This window comes from Aotus nancymaae, unplaced genomic scaffold (assembly GCF_030222135.1).
Source record: "Aotus nancymaae isolate 86718 unplaced genomic scaffold, 86718_ANA_hifiasm-v0.15.2.pri h1tg000029l, whole genome shotgun sequence".
Lineage (NCBI taxonomy): Eukaryota > Metazoa > Chordata > Mammalia > Primates > Aotidae > Aotus > Aotus nancymaae.
Window position 1 is genome coordinate 23,097,337 of NW_026988442.1, and position 21,991 is coordinate 23,119,327.

The 21,991-nt window shown below is 44.4% G+C and overlaps 2 protein-coding genes across 2 annotated transcripts; both read left to right on the forward strand.

Moving 5' to 3' along the window:
* The first annotated feature begins 4,864 nt into the window (after window positions 1-4,864).
* SRSF6 (serine and arginine rich splicing factor 6) lies at window positions 4,865-10,399 on the forward strand. Its single transcript, XM_012467213.2, has 6 exons — window positions 4,865-5,024; window positions 5,248-5,396; window positions 6,646-6,770; window positions 6,901-7,109; window positions 7,369-7,452; window positions 7,553-10,399. The coding sequence occupies exons 1-6, from the start codon at window positions 4,918-4,920 to the stop codon at window positions 7,911-7,913; spliced, it is 1,035 nt and encodes a 344-aa protein (XP_012322636.1). The 5' UTR covers window positions 4,865-4,917; the 3' UTR covers window positions 7,914-10,399.
* A 2,401-nt stretch (window positions 10,400-12,800) lies between these two features.
* On the forward strand, window positions 12,801-21,677 carry LOC105727359 (V-type proton ATPase subunit G 1-like). The gene is made up of 2 exons (XM_064382898.1): window positions 12,801-12,896; window positions 15,216-21,677. The coding sequence occupies exons 1-2, from the start codon at window positions 12,801-12,803 to the stop codon at window positions 15,603-15,605; spliced, it is 486 nt and encodes a 161-aa protein (XP_064238968.1). The 3' UTR covers window positions 15,606-21,677.
* Window positions 21,678-21,991: the final 314 nt, after the last annotated feature.

Below are 21,991 nucleotides of genomic sequence, written 5' to 3' on the forward strand. Positions count from 1 at the left end.
GCAAACACTCAGTATAATAACTACTCAAGACTGCTGTTGTAGCCTGAGAGAAGCCATAGACAATGTGTAAATGAATGGGTAAGACTATGTTCCCACAGAACCTTATTTACAAAACAGGTGGCAAGCCAGATCTGGCTGGGGCCCTGGTTTGCAAAGCCGACACATCACATTACTGTTGTTTTCCCAGCGCTGAGAACAGTGGCTGGCACACAGCAGGCATTCAGTAAATATTTGAAATGAGAATAATCTTACTTATTTTCATAGAGGAAGAGTATTTCACTGCTTGAATAAGCATCCCTGGACCTGTGGTTTTACAAACTGGCTCCTTGTCAAATAGATTTCTAGGATTAAGGTTACTGGGTCAAAGGCTTATGAATTTTCTGTTTGTCACTTGACCAGTGCCTCCTGGAAACCCTTTCCATTTCTAGCTTCTGTGACACCACACTCTGGTTTTTCCCTTACCTTTTTAGCCACTTCCCAGTTGCCATTCCTAAATTTTTGAAAGGGATGGGAGACAGGATTTTACTCTGTGGCCCAGGCTGGAGAACAGATGCATGATCATGACTCACTGCAGCCTGAAATCCTGTGCCCAAGTGATTCTCTTGCCTTACCCTCCTAAATAGCTGGGACTACAGGTGTGTGCCACCATGCCTACTAACATTTTTCTTTCTTTCTTATTTTTTTTTTTTGACACATAGTCTTGTTCTGTCACCCAAGCTGGAGTGCAGTAGTGCAATATCTGCTCACTGCAACCTCAAACTTCTGGATTCAAGTGATTCTCATCCCCCAGCCTCCCGAGTAGCTGGGGCTACAGGCACGCACCGCCACGCTCAGCTAATTTTTGTATTTTTAGTAGAGATGGGGTTTCATCATGTAGACCAGGATGGTCTCAAACTCCTGACCTCAAGTGATCCACCTGCCTCATCCTCCCAGAGTGGTGGGATTACAGGCATTAACCACCGCACCCAGCCTTTTTCCATTTTTTGTAGAGACTTGCTATATTGCCCAGGCTGGTCTTGAACTCCTGGCCTCCAGCAATCCTCCCACCTCATTCTACCAAAGCGCTGGACTTACAAGTCCCCACACCCAGCTTTCATTCCTAAATTTAACAAAATTTCAGAGTGCCTGTGGTAGGCAGAATAAGAGTTCCTCCTAAAGATGTCTATGTCCTAATCCTAATTCCTGAATCCTGTGGCGATGTTACCTTATATGACAAAAAGGACTTTACAGATCTGATTAAGTTAAGCTTAATCGGGGTGGGCCCAATGTGATCATAAGGGTGCTTACAAGAGGGGGGCAGGAGAGCCACAGTCAGAGAAGCAGATGTGACAAAGGAGGCTGGGACTGGGGTCAGAGTGATTGACTGTAAGGTCACAACTGAAGTTAATGGCTTTGAAGATGGAGGAATGAACCATAAGCCAAAGAGTGCCAGCAGCCTCTGGAAGCTGGAGGACTCAAGGGAACGGATTCTCCCCTAGAGCCTCCTGAAAAAATGCAGCCCAGGCTGGGCACTGGAGCTCATGTCTGTAATCCCAACACTTTGGGAGGCTGAGGTGGGTAGATCACCTGAAGTCAGGGGTTCAAGACCAGCCTGGCCAGCACAGTGAAACCCTGTCTCTACTAAAATACAAAAATTAGCCAGGCATGGTGGCACACCTATAGTCCCAGCTACTCGAGAGGCTGAGACAGGAGAATTACTTGAACCTGGGAGGCAGAGGTTGCAGACAGTTGAGATTGTGCCGTTGCACTCCAGCATGGGTGACAGTCTCAAAAAAAAAAAAGAAAGAAAAGAAAAAAAGAACACAACCCTGCTAACATCTTGATTTTAGCTCGGTTCACCACTGCAGTCTTCGGCTCTCCAGAACTGTAAGGCAATCAATGTGTGTTGCTTTAAGCCATTAAGTTGGTGGCAATGTGCTGCAGCAGCCACAGGAGTTATAGACAGGAATTGGCACGTTCCCCAGAGCATGGTCCCATGTCTTCTGCTCTATCTGTAAACCTACTCCTTTGGAGTTTTCATCCAGTTTGTGACAAACTCACAAATTTATGTTTCTGGTCCACTATGTGCAATTTTCCACGTGACACTAATAGATCTGATTTGTTCCCAGGTTCTTAGTGCAAGTGTGAAAAAATGTAATGACTAGGTTTGCTTTTTTTCTTTTCCTTTTTTTTTTTTTTTTTTTTGAGACAGAGTCTCACTCTGGGCATATGCCTTGATGCTCTGGGCCCAATTCACCTATTGAGTAGGAAAAAAATTGTATGTTCACAGTTACTCATATTCTAACCATTACATTTCCAGCTGGGCACAGTGGCTCACGCCTGTAATCCTAGCACTTTGGGAGGCCGAGGCGGGCAGATCACTTGAGGTCAGGAATTTGAGACCAGCCTGGCCAACATGATGAAACCCTGTCTCTACTAAAAATATGAAAAATTAGCTGGGCATGGGGGGCGGAGACCAATCCCAGCTACTTAGGAGGCTGAGGCAGTGAACCTGGGAGGCAGAAGTTGCAGTAAGCCAAGGTCACACCACTGCAACCCAGACTGGGTGACAGAGCGAGACTCCGTCTCAAAAACAAAAACAGAAAGAAAACCTAGTCGTTATATTTCCTCAGCATATCAGTCAGATAATATCAAGTATTAAATAGTTCGGTATATTCTTGTCCTTGAGCTATGCAACTTCATTATCCTTCAACATCTGGCTGAAAACTCCTGTTAATCCTTGAACCTGGAGAACACAAAGGAGGCCCAATCTCAGCACCACAAATCCCTGCACTCTCAGAAGTACTACATCACTGATTTTTTCAGTTGGAGTTTCACTGTTGTTGCCCAGGCTGGAGTGCAATGGCATGATCTTGGCTCACCACAACCTCTGCCTCCCAGGTTCAAGCGATTCTCCTGCCTCAGCCTCCCGTGTAGCTGGGATTTATTACAGGTGCATGCCACCATGCCAGCTAACTTTTTTTTTTCTATTTTTAGTAAAGACGGGGTTTCACCATGTTAGCCAGGCTGGTCTCAAACTCCTGACCTCATGATCCACCTGCCTAGGCCCCCCAAAGTGCTAGGATTACAAGTGTGAGCCACCACGCCCGGTCTTTTTTTTTTTTTTTCCCGAGACAGGATCTCACTCTGCTGCCCAGGCTGGAGTGCAGTGGTGCAATCACAGCTCACTGCAGCCTAGACCTGCACTCAAGTGATCCTCCCACTTCAGCCTCCCTAGTAGCTGGGAGTACAGGCACGCGCCACCACGCCCAGCTAATTTTTACAATTTTTTTTTTTTTGTAGAAACAGGATCTTGCCACGTTGCCCAGGTTGATATCGAACTCCTGGGCTCAAGCAATCCTCTCACCTGGGTCTCCCAAAGTGCTGTGATTACAGGAGTGAGCTACTATGACTTGCTCCTTTTTTTCTTTCTTTGAGTCGGAGTCTCGCTTTGTCACCCAGGCTGGAGTGCAGTGGCATGATCATAGCTCACTGCAGCCTTGAACTACTGGGCTCAAGCGATCCGCCTGCCTCAGCGTCCCAAGGTGCAAGGATTACAGACTCATAATTTTAATTTACCTAACTTTAAGCACGGCCTCTACCTCCCCAAGTCGTGACAAACAACGACGTTTCCCTCCAGACTACCTTATCTCCAGGAGGGCAAAACCACCCTTTTTCAACCAGAAGTTGAAGGATATTGAGGTTACACCACTCAAAACAGAACGGGAATACAAAAATATCAAAGAGCTGGTTATTTATCTCAGTGACACCTCTTTTAGCTTCAGTGACACCCTACTCTCGTGGTCTCCTCCTACCTCCCTAGTCACTCCCCAGTCAGTCTGCTTTCCTGTACTTAAATTTCATAGTACCCCAGGAGCTGGCCAGGGTCTTCCGCTCTCCTCTGAAACTTACTCCTTTGAGGTTTTCATCTAGTTCTCCAGCTTTAAATAGCATCTCCATTGATAAGCTCACAAATAAGGCACTTTCAAGTCAGTGGAGGAAATGACAGTATTGGGACAAAGGATTTTCCATATACGGGAGAAAAAAAATCGTTCATCGCTGTGGGAGGGCTGCCGGATCTCGGCCGCGCTCCCGTTTGAGCGCCTACAGTGAGTAGGATTCCCACGGACACACCAATCCACAAGTGAGTCAAGCTGCCAGGGCTCCAAGAAAGACCCACGGAGGGAGAGGGGAACGTCTGGGGAGGCGGAGGCTGATGAAGGCTGCGAGTGAGACCCGCAGAGGCTGATGTCGGCAGGTCTGCGCGCTCGCAACGGGACCGCCACCCGGTCAGCAGGAGGACCTTGGCGCGCGATCCTCGGATTCCGCGAAACCCGACAACCGACTGAGTCCAAGAGCGCGGTCACCGCTAAAGTGACCATCAACCAATCGCTGGAGGAAATCCTCAGCCTTGTTTTAAGCGACCAATCCGAGACCGCGGCGACCTATTATGACACCCTCGAGAACCAATGAAAAACGGGAATTCTGTTAGCCTGCCTCCTGAGCTTCACCCCGTAGAGATCGCTCAAAGTTTTATAAAGGGTACAAATTAGAAAACAACTCTGCAGCTGGATTAGAGACATTGTGTTTTCAAAGACGGTGGAGAGGGCTGGAGTAAATTCTAGAAGCGAGAAGCGAGCAAGACCGCACTACACCCAAACGTCGAGGGCAGCGGACGACCTAGTCGCAATCTAGCCCAGGGCCGACATGGGAGGGACGTGCCGCTGCGCGCTGACGTCACGCGCCAGGCCCCGCCCCACCGGCCGCCCATATAGCGTAAGCCTGGCGCGCGCGCGCACTATTGTGTGGCTGGAGTCGGCCGCCGCTGCGGTGTGAGGCGCGTGTTCGGGCTTTTGCCGTCCCCGCACCCGCACCGCGGCTACTGGCTTGCGGTCCGCCGTTCAACAACCAGCCCTTGGGCCCCTGCCCGCCACGGACATGCCGCGCGTCTACATAGGACGCCTGAGCTACAACGTCCGGGAGAAGGACATCCAGCGCTTTTTCAGTGGCTATGGCCGCCTCCTCGAAGTAGACCTCAAAAATGGGTGAGTCGGACCTGGGCGCCCGCGCCCAGCGTCTCAGGCCTGGTGGCGGCGGCGGGAACTCTCCACGGAAAGAGGCGGCCAAGGCCGCGGCGCCGCGTGGCAGGGCCTCCAAGATGGCGGCGGCGCGACTACGCGGGGGCGCGCGGCGGGTTGCGGGCGCGCGCACGTGCGCGCCCTGACTAACGACGCCCGCGTCGGTGTCCGGCCCTCGCACCGCCCCCAGGTACGGCTTCGTGGAGTTCGAGGACTCCCGCGACGCCGACGACGCCGTTTACGAGCTGAACGGCAAGGAACTCTGCGGCGAGCGCGTGATCGTAGAGCACGCCCGCGGCCCGCGTCGTGATCGCGACGGCTACAGCTACGGAAGCCGCAGTGAGTCCCACCCCCGCGCGCTCCGCGCCCTTGGGGACCCTGGGGGGCAGGGGTGTTTGGGGTGGGGCCTCCCAGCCCGGGCAGGCGCGAGGACTGGGGGTCATTTGACTCGGGTATCCCCGAGTCCCGCAGCCTTCACGTCTGCCCGGAGCAGGCATGGGACGCCGGGGCGCGGGAATTGGGGTGTTTGGTTTTGTTATTTGCCAAGTTGGGAGGTGGGTGGCTTCTTCTGGCCCCTTGTCAGCACTGTCATGGGTTCTTCCCACAGAGGAAGTAAGGGGTGGCTGTATTTGTTGTATCCCCCTTATTTACCTGTCAGTGCATTAGTTAGAGGTTTAGGGGCAGGCTGGGGTGGAGGGAGGCGGGGGGGCGGGGGACGGGGAAGGGGAGGATCTTAAAGTATAGGTTTTAAAGCTATGGAAATTGATGGGGGCCAAAGAAAGTACTATTTCAAAGTAATGTGGTGTTGTACCACAAAGTAGATCTAAATAAGCTTTATGCTGTATTTGAACTAGTTGGGGCATGTTATTGGGAGGAGGTGGGGGGATTTTTGGTTATGTTAAATGTTTGATGTTTAAACTGTTGCATGTTGAATTCAAACTTTTTAACAAGTCCTTGATGTTTCAATTTGAAAGTGACCAATGGGGCTGAGGCTGTGTCCACTGAGGCTAAGATGACTGCCTTTCCTGATTGGCCTTGGCTTTTCCATACATTGTGTGACCCTTGCCCTATGACCCTTTGGCTGACCTTACCGGAAGCCATGACGACAGCAGCCTTTTGCCATTAGACGCAGGGTGATGGTGAGGATTCCAAGGGTTAGACAAAACTGGTTAATCTGAACTAGGTGACTGTTACCTTGCGTGTTTTGTGGCCAAACCACCACCAAAAACCTCACACTGTGATGTAAGTACTTAGTGTAAAACTAGTAAACATTTTTGTAAAATGTAGAAATGCATGTAATCAGTTAAGTTTTATATTTTACAATGTTCTGTAAAATAAAACTTAGCGAGGTAAATTGAATAAAGGAGCAGTCACTCTCTAACAGATTGTAGGAGAGGTTTAGTTGGATTTAGTCTATTGGACTTGCCCTTAATTTAATTTATGGCAAATCACAAATGTGTCGAAGGTTTAGCAATATAATAGCAAAGTCCTACTCCAGTAAAGAAAAGTTGATATGTTTGTACTAACTTTCAAAGACATGAATTTTTATCATTACAAGGCATCTAATTGTTTCCTTCATGTGATAAAGGTGGTGGAGGTGGATACAGCAGTCGGAGAACATCTGGCAGAGACAAATACGGACCACCTGTTCGTACAGAATACAGGCTTATTGTAGAAAATCTTTCTAGTCGGTGCAGTTGGCAAGATTTAAAGGTGTGTGCTATAATTCAGGATACAAGTGAATGCTTTAAAGTAGGCTCTTTTTACATTCTTATTTCTGGGAATTCATTGTAGTATATGGATCTTTTAAGATTTCCAAGTCTGACCAGTCATGTCATTTTAGGATTTTATGCGACAAGCAGGTGAAGTAACCTATGCGGATGCCCACAAGGAACGAACAAATGAGGGTGTAATTGAGTTTCGCTCCTACTCTGACATGAAGCGTGCTTTGGACAAACTGGATGGTACAGAAATAAATGGCAGAAATATTAGGCTTATTGAAGACAAGCCACGCACAAGCCACAGGCGATCTTACTCTGGAAGCAGATCCAGGTAACTTGTGAGGAGGAAACAATATTTGCCAATAAAACGAAAAGGGAGTAATTGGGTAATTTTCAGTTGTTGCCTACTTGAATTAAAGCCAGCTTTTAGATTCTCTTGGCTATCATTTGGTTCTTTTCTAGTTATTTTGACAGATTTAATTTTGTAGTAAAGAAATACATTATTCTTTGGCTTATCTATTTTTGCCAAATAGCACAGCTGTATTTAAGGTGGACTTGGGATTAAGACTTCATTGTGTTTTTCATAATAGGTCTCGATCTAGAAGACGGTCACGAAGTAGGAGTCGCAGGAGCAGCCGCAGTAGATCTCGAAGTATCTCAAAAAGTCGCTCCCGGTAAATAATGTGTTGAGTCTTTGAATATTACTGTACTTGTTTATGGAGTTACATGTATGTTCTTACAGAGTTTTGAGAAAATTGGTCTTCTCTTGTCCAGTTCCAGGTCGCGGAGCAAAGGTCGGTCACGTTCTCGATCAAAAGGCAGGAAATCTAGATCAAAGAGCAAATCTAAGCCCAAGTCTGATCGGGGCTCCCATTCACATTCTCGAAGCAGATCTAAGGATGAGTATGAGAAATCTCGAAGCAGGTCTCGGTCTCGATCCCCCAAAGAAAATGGAAAGGGTGATATAAAGTCAAAATCCATATCAAGGAGCCAGTCCCGTTCCAATTCACCACAAGCTGTTCCACCCTCAAAGGCTCGTTCTGTGTCCCCTCCACCAAAAAGAGCTACTTCAAGATCCCGTTCTAGATCTCGCTCAAAGTCAAGATCAAGGTCCAGGTCGAGTTCCAGAGATTAACTCAGAACTCCTATTCTTTGCACACTATTACGGAACACTTTCCTACTTGCTTAGGCAGTTACTCTTACATGTTTGTACCTGGCCTCTTCTGCAAGAGGAATTCTCCTGAAGTCAGGGGCACACAGAAATTTGATTCGTGGCCAAATTTGATGAAAAGGATGAGGTTCTAAGGAAATGGTGGCATGAAGTCAAAAGACCCTCTCCCTTCTTTGTAGAATTAAGATAACTTTGATTTTATAGCTTTTGAGCTACAATAACTTTTGTAAAGATTAAGCTCATTTAGTTGTTTTAAGTATTTCAGCAGGATCTGCTGGCAGGGTTTTTTGTTTTATTTGTTTGCTTATTTTTAATTAACTGTTTCAGGCTTCCAATACTTAAGGCTTTAGAGGGAGAACCCAATTTTCAATTATGTTGGCTTTTTATAAAGCTTGAGTTATGTAAGATTTAAATAAAAGTTTGCTACCAAGATGATTGCCTTATTGAATAGGTCACTATTAAATTCCTTTAAATGTTGATATCTGCCATTTGTGGAAACAGTGTAAATTCTACTTAAGTGTAAAACAAGGCAAGCCTCGGACCAGCAATAAATTACTCAGTTTGGATAATATTATTTTGTGGTGTTAATCAAATTTGCCAAAGTCTTTATCTGCCCCTTTAACAAGTTGGGTTAAAAATAAAAGGTATTTTGTAATCAATCTGTTCCAAGATTTTGCTTAAATTAATACTTGTAAGTAATGGAACTTTTTTCATAGGCAAATTTAAACTAAGAAATTGTTCCTAATACTTGGGATCTTGTTTAGATAATCCACTTTCTGGAAGTTGTCAGCGTAATTAGTCTTAGAGTATATGGTTCAGTTGTCCTTGTCATGTGAAAATGGGAGTAGCCTCTTTGATCTGAAATTTAGTTTATTCGAAGTGGAAAAGCACATACTGCATTTTCTGCTCAAAGACGGTTATGTTTAACAGGCACTTAATCTCAGTAAAGTCTGTTGCCAATTAACTTCCACCCAATAGTCAGTCCCCTTTGTAGTTAGTGGGATTATGTGATAATTGGTCAGATCATACTGGTAAAATTTAATGCTTTGTGTGGTTAGTTTGAAGAACAATGAGATGGATAAACCCAAAACTTTTTGTACTTAATTACCAGTGAAGTGTAATGAGTACTGTGGAAACCAAATTTGAATACTGTAAATTTGTAGGTGTTACTAGGTTAACAGTCGGTTCATACATCCATAAGCCTCATTAGTTGAAATTGCAGTTTGAGAATGGAATTAACCTTACATCCCTTTTTTCAGATATTTTTACATAAAGTAACCTCCTTTGAAAGCATTTATTAATCTTAGACCGAAAACAAGATCTAGATTAATTGGCTCAGCTTTAATACCTTTCTAGGAGCTGTCACTGTGTAGGGTACCAAGGGTTGGATTGTGATGGGGCATGGGTGCCACAGGTGTGACTAGAAAGCATGATATTCTAGGGTTGGATTGTAGGTTCAGATAATCCAGAAACATACCTAATAAGATTGAAAAACTCGGGTCAAATATTTAGGGCATTCACAGAGTAGCTGTGAGTAGTTGGTATTGTGGAAAAAGCCTTGTTTTTAAGAAATTCCTGGGTTTCCTGTTGAAAACATTAAAGCCCAACCTTAGGAATATAATGCCCCAAAAGTTGGATGATGCTTCCATTATCTTATTTTCTTTAATACTTTATTTAATTAGATGTTTCTAAAGAAGTGGGTTTGTTTTTACAGTATAAACCTCAGCATTTAAGGGAAGAAAATGGTGTCTGTTACTGTAGTTAATTGTTTTGCCTACTCAAAGGACAGAAGTGATGACTCTTAAAATTGGCTTTGACCAAAGTTCTCTTGTTTTCAGGGAAATAGCATAAAAGCTTTTTGAACCACAGCCTTGAGGTGAGAGGATATTAAAAGTAAGAAATCTGGCTTTCTAAAACTATGAAACATCCTTCAACTGGGCTCTATCGTTAATAGGACATATGATAATAGACTGGTTTGACTACATTGTTAGCTGCCCCAGTAAGCGGGTGATTGTATAGGTAAACGCCTGCACCCATAATTTTCTAGTAATAGCCACAACCAATTTGTTAAAACTCAAGGCCTAGCCATGCCTGTACACCTAAGTCACTGGATGCACAAAATCACTGTGTAACACTGGCTCGCTTGATTATGAGCATAGAGTTGACTGACAAAATGTTTAGTTCACTTGCTAACTTGTGAGAAGAATGAGTTGCAACATGCTCCATACCAGTGGCTAGATGGAGTATTAAGGTGGAGCAGAAGAGAAGTGAGAACATCTTGGTTCCCTTTCTTTTACTTGGTGTTTATGAACATGCCGTAGTGCCTTTATGGCCAGTTTGAGTCCTGCCTACTTTGATTTTTACGTTCCCATTCCTGTGTTACCACCTTCCTCCCAATTTGTTAACCTATTTTGTGCTTTAAATCTCAATAAAATACTTACTGAGGGAAAGGCTTGTTTTGAGTTTATTGCGTATGCCCACTTAAGACCAGATTCTTGACAAATGGTTATTTGAATTGGAGTTTGCATTGGCAAGCCATTCCTATCTTGAGTATGAGAAAGGATCCTGTTTTCACTTCTCCAGAAATGTGAGTTTGAGATTTAATGTAGGGTGTGTCTTGGGCAAATCATTAATCACTGCTTCAGTGTCACCTGTGAAACAATAAAGATAAAACATGCATGGGATGTGAAGATAAAGTCAAGAATGTGAAGAGTACAAGAGAATACCATAACATAGTTATATTCCCAAAAATGCATACTTAGACTATACCTCGGAATCTACTTACAAATGTAGCTACCGTTAACAGTACTTGCACCTGCTCAGAGATTTCTGTGATCACATAAAAATGCCCTTTTAGGTTTTCAGTGATCATGCCATGAATAATACGCAGCTTGTTTTAATATATGCTAATACAGAGATCAGCTTTAAATGGCTGACTGGTATACCGTTGAGTGAATGTATGATAAATTTTTTTTTTCAGAACCAACAGTATGAATAATTCTTTGACTTGTGTATCAACATGAATTTAAAAATTACTTTCAGGATTCAACATTATACGACAAAACAGAGTTCTTGCAATAGAGCACCTAGTGTAGTCATTACCAATTTATATGCTAACCAGTCAGTGACCACATCTTGAATAACATATATTTGTATCCCAAACATATACATACGTCCGTTTGCTGAAAGGATAAGTCAGTACAATTGTGCAGTTGGTCTTCCTAGATAATAGCTTGTTTATATATGCCTGTTTATCTTAGAGCAGTCCTGCAGATGGCCCCCAGTATAGCATTTAACAGTTGAGTCATTAGCTTTTTTTTTTTTTTTTTTGAGACAGTTTTGTTCTTGTTGCCCAGGCTGGAGTACAATGGCAGGATCTCAGCTCACCACAACTTCTGCCTCCTGGGTTCAAGCAATTCTGCCTCAGCCTCCCTAATAGCTAGGATTACAGGTATTTGCCACCATGCCCGGCTAATTTTATATTTTTAGTAGAGACAAGGTTTCTCAGTTTGTTTGTTTTTTTTTTTTTTCTTTGAGACGGAGTTTCGCTCTTGTTACCCAGGCTGGAGTGCAATGGCGCAATCTTGGCTCACCGCAACCTCCGCCTCCTGGGTTCAGGCAATTCTCCTGCCTCAGCCTTCTGAGTAGCTGGGATTACAGGCACTCGCCACTATGCCCAGCTAATTTTTTGTATTTTTAGTAGGGACAGGGTTTCACCATGTTGACCAGGATGGTCTCGATCTCTTGACCTCGTGATCCACCCACCTCAGCCTCCCAAAGTGCTGGGATTACAGGCGTGAGCCACCGCGCCCAGCGGTTTCTCAGTTTTAATCAGGCTGGTCTCGAACTCGTGACCTCAGGTGATCTGCCCACGTCAGCCTCCCAAAGTGCTGGGATTGCATGGGTGAACCACCTCACCCAGCCTTTTTAAACCTTTTGAATAGAAAAGAATCATGGTTCAAAAATTGTAAGATTGGGTGCTCATGCCTGTAATCCCAGCACTTCGGAAAGCCAAGACAGGAGGATCACATGAACTCAGGAGTTCCAGACCAGCCAGGCCAACATGGGGAAACCCTGTCTCCACCAGTAATTAGCCTGGCATGGTGATACGTGCCTGTAGTCCCACTACTGGAAGGCTGAGACAGGAGAATCACTTGAACCCGGGAAGCAGAGATTGCAGTTACCTGAGATCACACCATGGCACTGCAGCCTGGGTGACAAAGTGAGACTGTCTCAAAACAAATAAAAATAAAATTTTAAAAATGTGTTTTCTAGGAACAGGGACATTCTCTTCTATCACTACAGAATTGTCAATATCAGGAAATTAACATTGATATACTTTTCTGATACACAGTTCATACTGAAATTTCATCAGTTATCCCATAATGTCCGTTATAATTTTATCTCTTGGTCCAGGATTCATTGGTTGCATTTCGTTGTCACAGCTCTCGATTCTTAATGGTATGTCCTCAGGCTTTTTTTTCATCTTATTTTTTAAAGAGCAGTCTATTTTGAAAGTTTTTCCTCATCTTGGGTTTGTCTCATCTTTCTACATGACAGCATTTTTGGCAGGAATATCACAAAAATGAGACTCTTCTCAATGCATTTTGTCCAGTGGCCCATGTTAATAACCCGGATCACTATAAAGTTATTTTTTAAGTAATTTGTGAGGGCGAGGGGGCTAACTTGGAGGCTAGATGTATTTGTTGGCGTTCTACCATAAAGGAAGTGCTTTCAGCATGGTGGGGGGTAGGGTGGGGGGGGCACTATATGGATTTTCTTTGTGTGTGTTTGTTTTTTTAAGAGATGGAGTCTCACTCTGTTACCCAGGTAGAGTGCAGTGGTGCAATCATGGGCCCAGGCGATGCTTCCACCTCACCCTCCCAAATTGCTAAGACCACAACTGTGCACCACCACACCCAGCTAAGGGAGCAGACTGTTGTAAAGGTAAGGTTTAAAGAAGGTGGGTTTTTGTCTTTAGGAGGGAGCCAATTTGGAGATTAAGACCTGCTGAAGGGGTAGCTTTGATGGCATCGGATTGAACCCCCATTACTGCTGAAAGCAGGAGAATAAGTCCCCTAGCCCAGGGCCAAAGGGATTGGGAGGCAAATAAGTTACACCCTCATCTATAAAACAAGACCTGCTAATACTGTGAAAAGTAAATACTATTATCAAAGCCTTTGGCAGAGTCACTCATTAAATAGTAACTGTATTTAGGAAAACATTCTAAAATAGAACTAAAGTCACCGGGTGCAATGGTTCATGCCTGTTAATCCCAGCACTTTAGGAGGCCAAGGTGGGAGGATCACTTGAGATCAGGAGACCAACATGGTGAAACCCTGTCTCTACTAATAATACAAAAATTAGCTGGGCATAGTGGTGCAGTCCTATAATCCCTGCTACCCTGGAGACTAAGGCAAAAGAATCACTTGAACCTGGGAGGCGGAAGATGCAGTGAGCCGAGACAGTGCCACTGTACTCCAGCCTGAGCGATAGAGCAAGACTCAGAAAAAGCTAAATTCTTAATATACTGTTGGAACCAACTGGAGAAAAAGGCAAAAAAAAAAAAAAAAAAAACAGCTAAACTGTTAATACTGTTCTAACCAACTTGAGAAAAAGGCAAAACCAAGATGCCAAATGTGGAACGTGGTGCCCAAGTATCAGAGTATCTACTATCCCTACTTTTCGGTCCTTCATGAACAACCTGAGTGTATTAAATACATTACTGTCATTTTTGTCATACAAAATTTCAAACACCATCAAGAATGGCAGAATGAAGCCCCCTTGTGCTCATCTAGCTTTAACAACACATACCTGTCTACTTCCTCCCCCAAATAAGTAATTTTGTAGGAAATCCTGGACAGTTAGTTTATCTGTAGATTCACTGTTTACTTTTTTTTTGTTGTTTTGTTTTTTTGAGACGGTGTCTTGCTCTGTCACCAGGCTGGAGTGCAGTGCCACTATCTTGGCTCACTGCAACCTCTGCCTCCGGGTTCAAGCGATTCTCCTGCCTCAGCCTCTTGGAATAGCTGAGACTATAGGCACGCGCCATTGTGCCAAGCTAATTTTTTTATTTTTAGTAGAGATGGGGATTCACCATGTTGGTCACTATGATCTCAATCTCAACTTCGTGATCCGCCCACCTCAACCTCCCAAAGTGCTGGGATTACAGGCTTGAGTCACTTCGCCTGGCCTTAAAAGACATCTAAACGCTGTTTAGAGTCCCTCTTTTTGTCCCTTTGCAGTCTGTTTATTGGAGAAGCTAAGTCATTGTCCTATAGTTTCCCAGTCTCAATTTTTCTGATTGAAATCGCATGGCATCATTAAGTGTACTCTCCTGTATGCTGCATTTCCTGTATTAATAAACCTAGAGAAACTTTTTTTTTGAGAAGGAGTCTCACTCTGTCACCCAGGTTGGAGTTGGAATGGTACAATCTCAGCTCACTGCAACTTCTGCCTCGTGGGCTCAAGTGATCCTCCCGCCTCAGGCTCCTGAGTAGCTGTCACTATGCTCAGCTAATTTTTTGAATTTTGGGTAGAGATAGGGTTTCACCATGTTGCCCAGGCTGGTCTCAAACAAACCTCCCACCTTGGCCTCCCATAGTGATTAAAAATTAGCCAGACATGATGCTGCCCTCTTGTGGCCCCAGCTACTCAGGATGCTGAGGTGGGAGGATCACTTGAGCTCAAGAGGTTAAGGCTGCAGGGAGCCGAACATGCCACTACACTCTAGCCTGGTGACAGCAAGACCCTGTCTCCAAAAAAAAAAAGTGGTTCCCAAACCAGCAGCATCAAAATCATCTCGGATGCTAGATGTTAGAAATACAACTTCAGGCTTCACCCTCGACTCTGAATCAAAAACTCTGGGTAGAGTCAAGCACAGAAAGACAAACTTTTCATGTTCTCACTTATTCATGGGAGCTAAAAATCAAAACAATTGAACTCATGGAAATAGAGAATAGAAGGATGGTTATGAGAGGCTGGGAAGGGTAGTAGGCAGTGAGGGGTAAGTGGGGATGGTTAATCAGTCCAAAAAGAATAAGACAAAGCATGTGATAGTATAACGGGATGACTATAGTCTGTTAAGTGTACATTTTAAAATAACTAAAGATTATACAACTAGATAGTAACATGAAAGATAAATACTTGAGGGTCCATCTGTGTATTGTGGGTAATTTAAAAGAAGAAATAAAAATAATATTTTTTAAAAATGCCTGGGGTGGGCGGCTGGGTCAGCGGACCCAAGGGGCCTTTGAGGTGTTTTAGGCCACTTACCTCGGTCCCGGAATCGCTGCCGCCACGGCCAGTCAGTCGCAGGGGATTCAGCGGCTGCTGCAGGCTGACAAGCGGGCCGCTGAGAAGGCGTCTGAGGCCCGCAAAAGAAAGAACCGGAGGCTGAAGCAGGCCAAAGCAGCAGCTCAGGCTGAAATTGAACAGTACCACCTGCAGAGGGAGAAAGCGTTCAAGGCCAAGGAAGCTGCGGCCCTGGGATCTCATGGCAGCTGCAGCACTGAAATGGAGAAGGAGACCCAGGAGAAGATGACCATCCTCCAGACCTACTTTTGGCAGAACAGGGATGAAGTCTTGGATAACCTCTTGGCTTTTGTCTGTGACATTCGGCCAGATATCCATGAAAACTACCGCATAAATAGATAAAGAAAAGAGAAGCACCTGTTCTGTGGATTGGCATTTTAGATGCCCTCATGGAATATGAAGCTTTAGCACAGCTCTAGTTATCTTCTTATGAAATGGCATTAAATTATTTCCATATTAGATGTAGGTCCTTCCACTTTTTGGAGAATAGCAAATCTAGCTTTTTTGTACAGACTTAGATTACCTAAAAGTTTCATCTTTGTACCTCGTATTTCTTAGGAATTTAATGGGCATATGTTGTCTTTTTTCCTATGCCTTTTGGCTCAAGCAACACATATATCAGTGTTGACTTTTTCTTTCTTAGATCTAGTTTTAAAGAAACACCACATAACAATTATTTGAAGAAAGGAAGAGATTAAATAATTTTTTCCCCTAATACTTTCTTGAAGGTCAGGGGACCTGACCTACTTTCTTTTTATCTATGAAAAAGTAGTAAATAGTTATTTGTAACCCATGTGAAGCAGCCTCCAGCCTTAAAGTCATCCATTCTTGCTAATGGTTAGAATTAGAATAGTGAATACTAGTGTAATTGGGCTGCTTTTAGTTTCTCTTAATCAAAATTACTAGATGACAGAACTCAAGAACTTGTTACATGTTATTACTTGGTGTAACAATAATCATTTAAAAGTAAAGACTGTCATGCAAAAAAAAAAAATGCTTGGGATGAATACCCCATTTTTGATGTTGTGACTATTACACATTGCATGCCTCTATCAAACATTTACTACATGAATATATACACCTACTATATACTCACAACTTTTTTTTTAAATAAATAAAAACTCTGGGCTGGGTGCAGTGGCACGCACCTGTAATCCCAGCACTTTGGGAAGCTGAGGCAGGCAGATCACCTGAGGTCAGGAGTTGAGAACAGCTTGGCCAACATGATCCAACCTTGTCTCTACTAAAAATACAAAAAAAATTAGCCAAGTGTGATGGCAGGCACCTGTAGTCCCAGCTACTTAGGAGGCTGAGGCAGGAGAATCTATTGAACCCAGGAAGGGGAGGTTGCAGTGAGCCAAGATCATGGCATTGCACTCCAGCCTGGGCAACAGAGCACGATACTTCATCTCAAAAAAAAAAAGGGAGGGCCAAGTGTGGTGGCTCACCTGTAATCCCAGCACTTCGGGAGGCCCAGGGGAGCAGATCACGAGGTCAGGAGTTCAAAACCAGCCTGACCAACATGATGAAACCCCATCTCTACTAAAAATACAAAAAATTAGCCTTGCATGGTGGCACATGCCTCTAATCCCATCTGCTCAGGAGGCTGAAGCAGGAGAATTGCTTGAACCCAGGAAGTGTAGGTTGCAGTGAGCCAAGATCTTGCCACTGCACTCCACACTGGGTGACAGAGTGAGACTCAAAAAAAGTCAAGAGTGGCAGGAGGACTTGATAAGGATTAGACATCGGGAAGGAGGAAAAGGCATCAAGACTCCAGATTTGCAGGAGTGAGTGGAAGTAGATGAGTAGTGATGTCAACCACAAAGGTGGTATTATGGTTATTTTTATTCTTGCTATTTGATAAGAAAATTGTTTCAATATTTTTCTATTTAAAATAACCTCTGATATAATAAAAACACGGTGTATAACTTATACATTTGATCTTAGCCAAAAAGCCGAGAAGTAATGGGATGTACAACTTCTTTTTTTTTCTTAGAGTCTCAATCTGTCGCCTATGCTGGAGTGCACTGACATGATCTTGGCTTACTGCCACCTCTGCCTCCTGGGTTCAAGTGATTCTCCTGCTTCAGCCTCCCAAGTAGCTGGAATTACAGGCATGCGCCACCACAGCCAGCTAATTTTTTGTATTTTTAGTAGAGACGGGGTTTCAGCATGTTGGCCAGGCTGCTCTTGAACTCCTGACCTTGTGATTCACCCGCCTCAGCCACCGCGTGAGCCACCTCGCCCAGTCCAGGATACACCAAAGCTACTTGGGAGGCTGAGGTAGGAGAAATCGCTTGAACCCAGGAGGTGGAGGTGACAGTGAGCCAAGATCGCACTTCAGTGTGGAGAGAGAGCCATGCTCCATCTCAAATAAATATTTAAAAAAACAACTCTGGGTAGAGCACAGCCATAGGTGTTTTAAAAAGCCCCTTAGGTGGTCTGGCGCATATTAAAATTTAAGACCCACTATTTTAGTAGTTTTATTAAATTCCAGTTTTTTAAAAATATTTTGAATAGGATGTGCAAGTACAGATTTCTTACAGGCACATATTGTGTCAGCTGAGTCTGGGCTTTTAGTGTGCCCATCACCCCCTTACTGTTTTTCAAAACTTCTTGGCAGCTGGGCACAGTGGCTCATGCCTATAATCCCAGCACTTTGGGAGGCTGAGGTACACAGATGACTTGAACCCAGGAGTTCAAGACCAGCCTGGGCAACAGAGGGAGACCCTGCTTCTACAAAAAATAGAAAAATTAGCCAGGCATGGTGGCAGGCGCCTGTAGTACCAAGTACTTGGGAGGCTGAAGTGGTGGATCACCTGGGCCCTGGAGATGGAGGCTGCAGTGAGCTGAGATGGAGCTTCTGCACTCCAGCCTGGGTGACAGAGCAAAACCCTGTCTCAAAAAAAAAAAAAAAAAGAAACTGTGGGGGTGGGGGTGGTGGCCCACACCTATAGGAAGCCAAGGTGGGAGGAGTTAAAGGAGTTGAGGGCCAGGAGTTCAAGACCAGCCTGGGTAACTTAGCAAGACCCCATCTGCCTGGAGGTCTTTTTTTGTCATAATAGCAACAATTGATTGTCTTTGCCTAGATACTTTAAACCATGGACTTGTGGCTTTAAACATTTATTTCAATCCATTGCTGCTCTCCTTATCAATGCTACCTTTTTTTTTTCTCTTTTGAGTTAGGGTCTCATTCTGTTACTTATGCTGGAGTACAGTGGCATGATGATAGCTCACTGCAGCCTCAACCCCCTGGGTTCAAGCCATCTGCCCACCTTAGCCTCCCAAGTAGCTGGAACTACAGGCACACGCCACCACACCTGGCTAATTTTTGTATTTTTTTGCAGAGGCGGAGTTTCACCATATTTTCCAGGCGGGTTTTAACTTCCAGAACTCAAGCAATCCGCCTGCCTCTGCCTCCCAAAGTGTTAGGATTAGAGATGTGAGCCACTGTGCCTGGCCTTCTGATCAGTGTTACCTAATTGTGTCTTCAGTCAGTGGGACTCAACTCAATTTGCCTCTTGGGTCCTTTTGAAACAATCCTAATCTTGTCAGTTTCCTCACTTTCTGGTATGGTAAGATTTCCAGTCTCATGTTGTACATTTTCCAGATCTGAAATCATCCGTTTCTCCGAGGAGCCCTGGTTTAGTTGGAAATGACATGCAGGCGGTGAGCAAACTCACTGCCACTTGTTTGCTCATAGGCCTTTTCAGCTGACAGAGCTGTGAAAACATTGCCTGATTCTCCCTCTAGCCACGCAAATCATGTTATCTTCTGGTCATCTGAAGGTCCTCTCTTCTCCAAGCTGAAACCCTCTCAGCCCTGTCTCGGTCAGTGCCACAGTTTTGAATCTCCTAACCATACGTTGTCTTCCTGCACTCTAATTTGTGAGTGCCACTCTTACAGAGTGGTGTCCACTGGTAGTCAAAGCACTCCAGGTTTGCGCTAACCTGCTCAAAGCAGAGCGGCACATGGCTTTCCTGCCTTGATATATGCTTCCTCAGCTGACTTCTGGGCCATTTCTGGCAAAGGGATAAGAGGATTAAAAGGAAACTGTTTCTCTAAGACCCTGCAGCATCTTTTCCACACCTTCAGAGGGTTTAAAGCAGATAATATGTCATCTTGCTCTGAGTAATGAGTAGAGGAAGAAGGAAAATTCAGAGCCTAACTTTCAATGTGATTCTAAAGTACACAACAGCACTATAAATGGAATGAGTAAATAAGACCTTAATTATAGTTTCATCCACCTTGACCATTGCCTGCAGACCCAGCAGTAACTCAAGCCCAGACAGCAGTGTGGCTGTGATTGTAATAAGATAATCAGTGCTCATTGGTGTTTTCAGGAAGCCCTTGAAAACTATAACACCATGAGTCATCATAGTCCAAACTCATATTCAGCAAACGTTTATTAAAAACTTCGGCTGGGCACAGTGGCTCACGCCTGTAATCCCAGCACTCTGAGAGGCCAAGGCGGGCAGATCACTTGAGGTCAGGAGTTCAAGACCGGCCTGGCCAACATGGTGAAACCCCATCTCTACTAAAAATACAAAAATTAGCTGGGTGTGGTGGCAGGCTTCTATAATTCCAGCTATGCCAGAAGCTGAGGCAGGAGGATCACTTGAGCCCAGGAGGCAGAGGTTGCAGTGAGCCAAGATCGTGCTACTACATTCCAGTCTGGGGAACAGACAGAGCAAGACTCTGTCTTTAAAAAAAAAAAAAAAAAAAAAAAAACCTTACCAGATGTGTGGTATATTACATTACTGTCAGAAATATTTAATATTTACCCATTTTGCATTTATGAGTACTTCCCTCTCTTGATGTTGGCCCATCGATTTTAGCAGGCATGATCTATTTGGTAGGCTGAATGATGCCCTCTCTCCCCCTACAAAAGGTCCACAAGCTAATCTCCGGGACCTGTGAATATGTAACTTTCCATGGTAAAACAGACTTTGCAGATGTCATTAATAAAGTTCTGGAGGTGCGATTATCTGGCTAGGACCAATGTGATCACAAAGGTCCTTATAAATAGGGAAGCTAGAGAGTCAAAAATCAGAAAAAGCTGGTGTAAAAATGGAAGCAATGGCAGATTGGAAATGTTCTGTGTCAGCTCCGAAGATGGACAGGGCCACAGAACAAGGAAACAGATTCTCCCTAAGCGAGCACAGCCCTGCTGACTCCCTGACTGGGCCCCTGTTCCCTTCCTTCCTTGATTGGCCCAGTGAAACCCATTTCTGACTTTTGATCTCCAGAACCATAAGACAACAAATTTGTGTTACTAGGTTGGTGCAAAGGTAACTGTGGCTTTTGCCATTACTTTTAAAATATTTTAGGCCACCAAGTTTGTGGTAATTTGTTACCGAAGTTCCAGGAAAATTAGTACAACACAGCTAAAGCCTTAAGACACACTTGCACAACTGGGCATGCTCTCCTGCATCCCTGCTGTTACCCTCGGCCACCAGTTTGAAGCAGATCCCAGACCAGATTAGTCAACCTGCAGAAATGGGAAAAATAAAAACTTAGTGTTGTGTGCTACTCAGTTTTGGGGGTTAGCGACAATGATAGCTAACTGATACAGAGTGCTAGGCAACTCCACATATGTCTCTACAATAACTACACGTGGTAGAAACTATTATCCAGCATTTTACAGATGATGAAACATCAGATAAACCCACATGCCCAAAGTCACACACATAACAGCATTCTGAAGTTTGGTTGTTTCATTTTGCCTAAATGAATATTTGAGAGATCTTCCGTTTTTCCTTCCTGAGTCTCCATTCACCTGTCTGAGCCTCAGGAAACTAGCCTAGTGACTTCATCCACACACTTCCCTGCCCTCCGGTTTCTGACTGGGATCAGCCATTAGGAAGCAGCAGTGGGATGTGAAGAGAGGGAGGAGATGGAAGTTGGGTGTCTTTATTCCCACAGCTACCTCCCTGCAGACCTATATAAGGCTGGCAGTGACCCTCAACTGAAGCCTGAGATCTTAAGCATTGGGGTTTAATCTTTAACCTCCAGGCCACTGACCTCACGCCTGCTATGTCTCAACTTTTACTTTCTCCTCCTTTGAGACAAGAGACAGTCAAGAGGGGTTTCTTTCCTCAAACCAAAGGCCATAGTGTCTGGTGTACCCAGCCCTCTTGTTCCAGGTCCTGGTAGCCACTGCCTCCCCTTGGCCTAGCCGCACAGTCTTAGCTAACCATTGTAATTTTTCTATACCCTGTCCACACCACTATAAATAAATGAATGATTTACTATGTTCTCTTCAAATTTCTCAAATTGGACTGTGCCTTTTGTTTCCTGTCGTGACCCTACAGATGAGAGGAGGTAAGTGAAGCAGTAAATATGTCATATTTCAGGATAATATAAAACATCACACTTAGTGCTTGCTTCGGCAGCACATAGAACGATGCATGACCCCTGTGCAAGGATGGCACACAAATTTGTGAAGCATTCCATATTTTATTTGTTTTTTTTTTGTTTGTTTGTTTGTTTGTTTTTTCTGAGACGGAGTTTCGCTCTTGTTACCCAGACTGGAGTGCAATGGCGCGATCTGGGCTCACTGCAACCTCCGCCTCCTGGGTTCAGGCAATTCTCCTGCCTCAGCTTCCTGAGTAGCTGGGATTACAGGCATGCACCACCATGCCCAGCTAATTTTTTGTATTTTTAGTAGAGATGGGGTTTCACCATGTTGACCAGGATGGTCTCGATCTCTTGACCTCGAGATCCAC

Coding starts and splice junctions, on each gene's coding strand:
- SRSF6 (XM_012467213.2), top strand. CDS start 4,918: ATGCCGCGCGTCTACATAGGACGCCTGAGCTACAACGTCCGGGAGAAG. Junction 5,397..6,645: donor CTACAGCTACGGAAGCCGCA/GTGAGTCCCACC, acceptor CATGTGATAAAG/GTGGTGGAGGTGGATACAGC. Junction 7,110..7,368: donor TACTCTGGAAGCAGATCCAG/GTAACTTGTGAG, acceptor TTTTCATAATAG/GTCTCGATCTAGAAGACGGT.
- LOC105727359 (XM_064382898.1), top strand. CDS start 12,801: ATGGGCCCAGGCGATGCTTCCACCTCACCCTCCCAAATTGCTAAGACC. Junction 12,897..15,215: donor GGGAGCAGACTGTTGTAAAG/GTAAGGTTTAAA, acceptor GAGGTGTTTTAG/GCCACTTACCTCGGTCCCGG.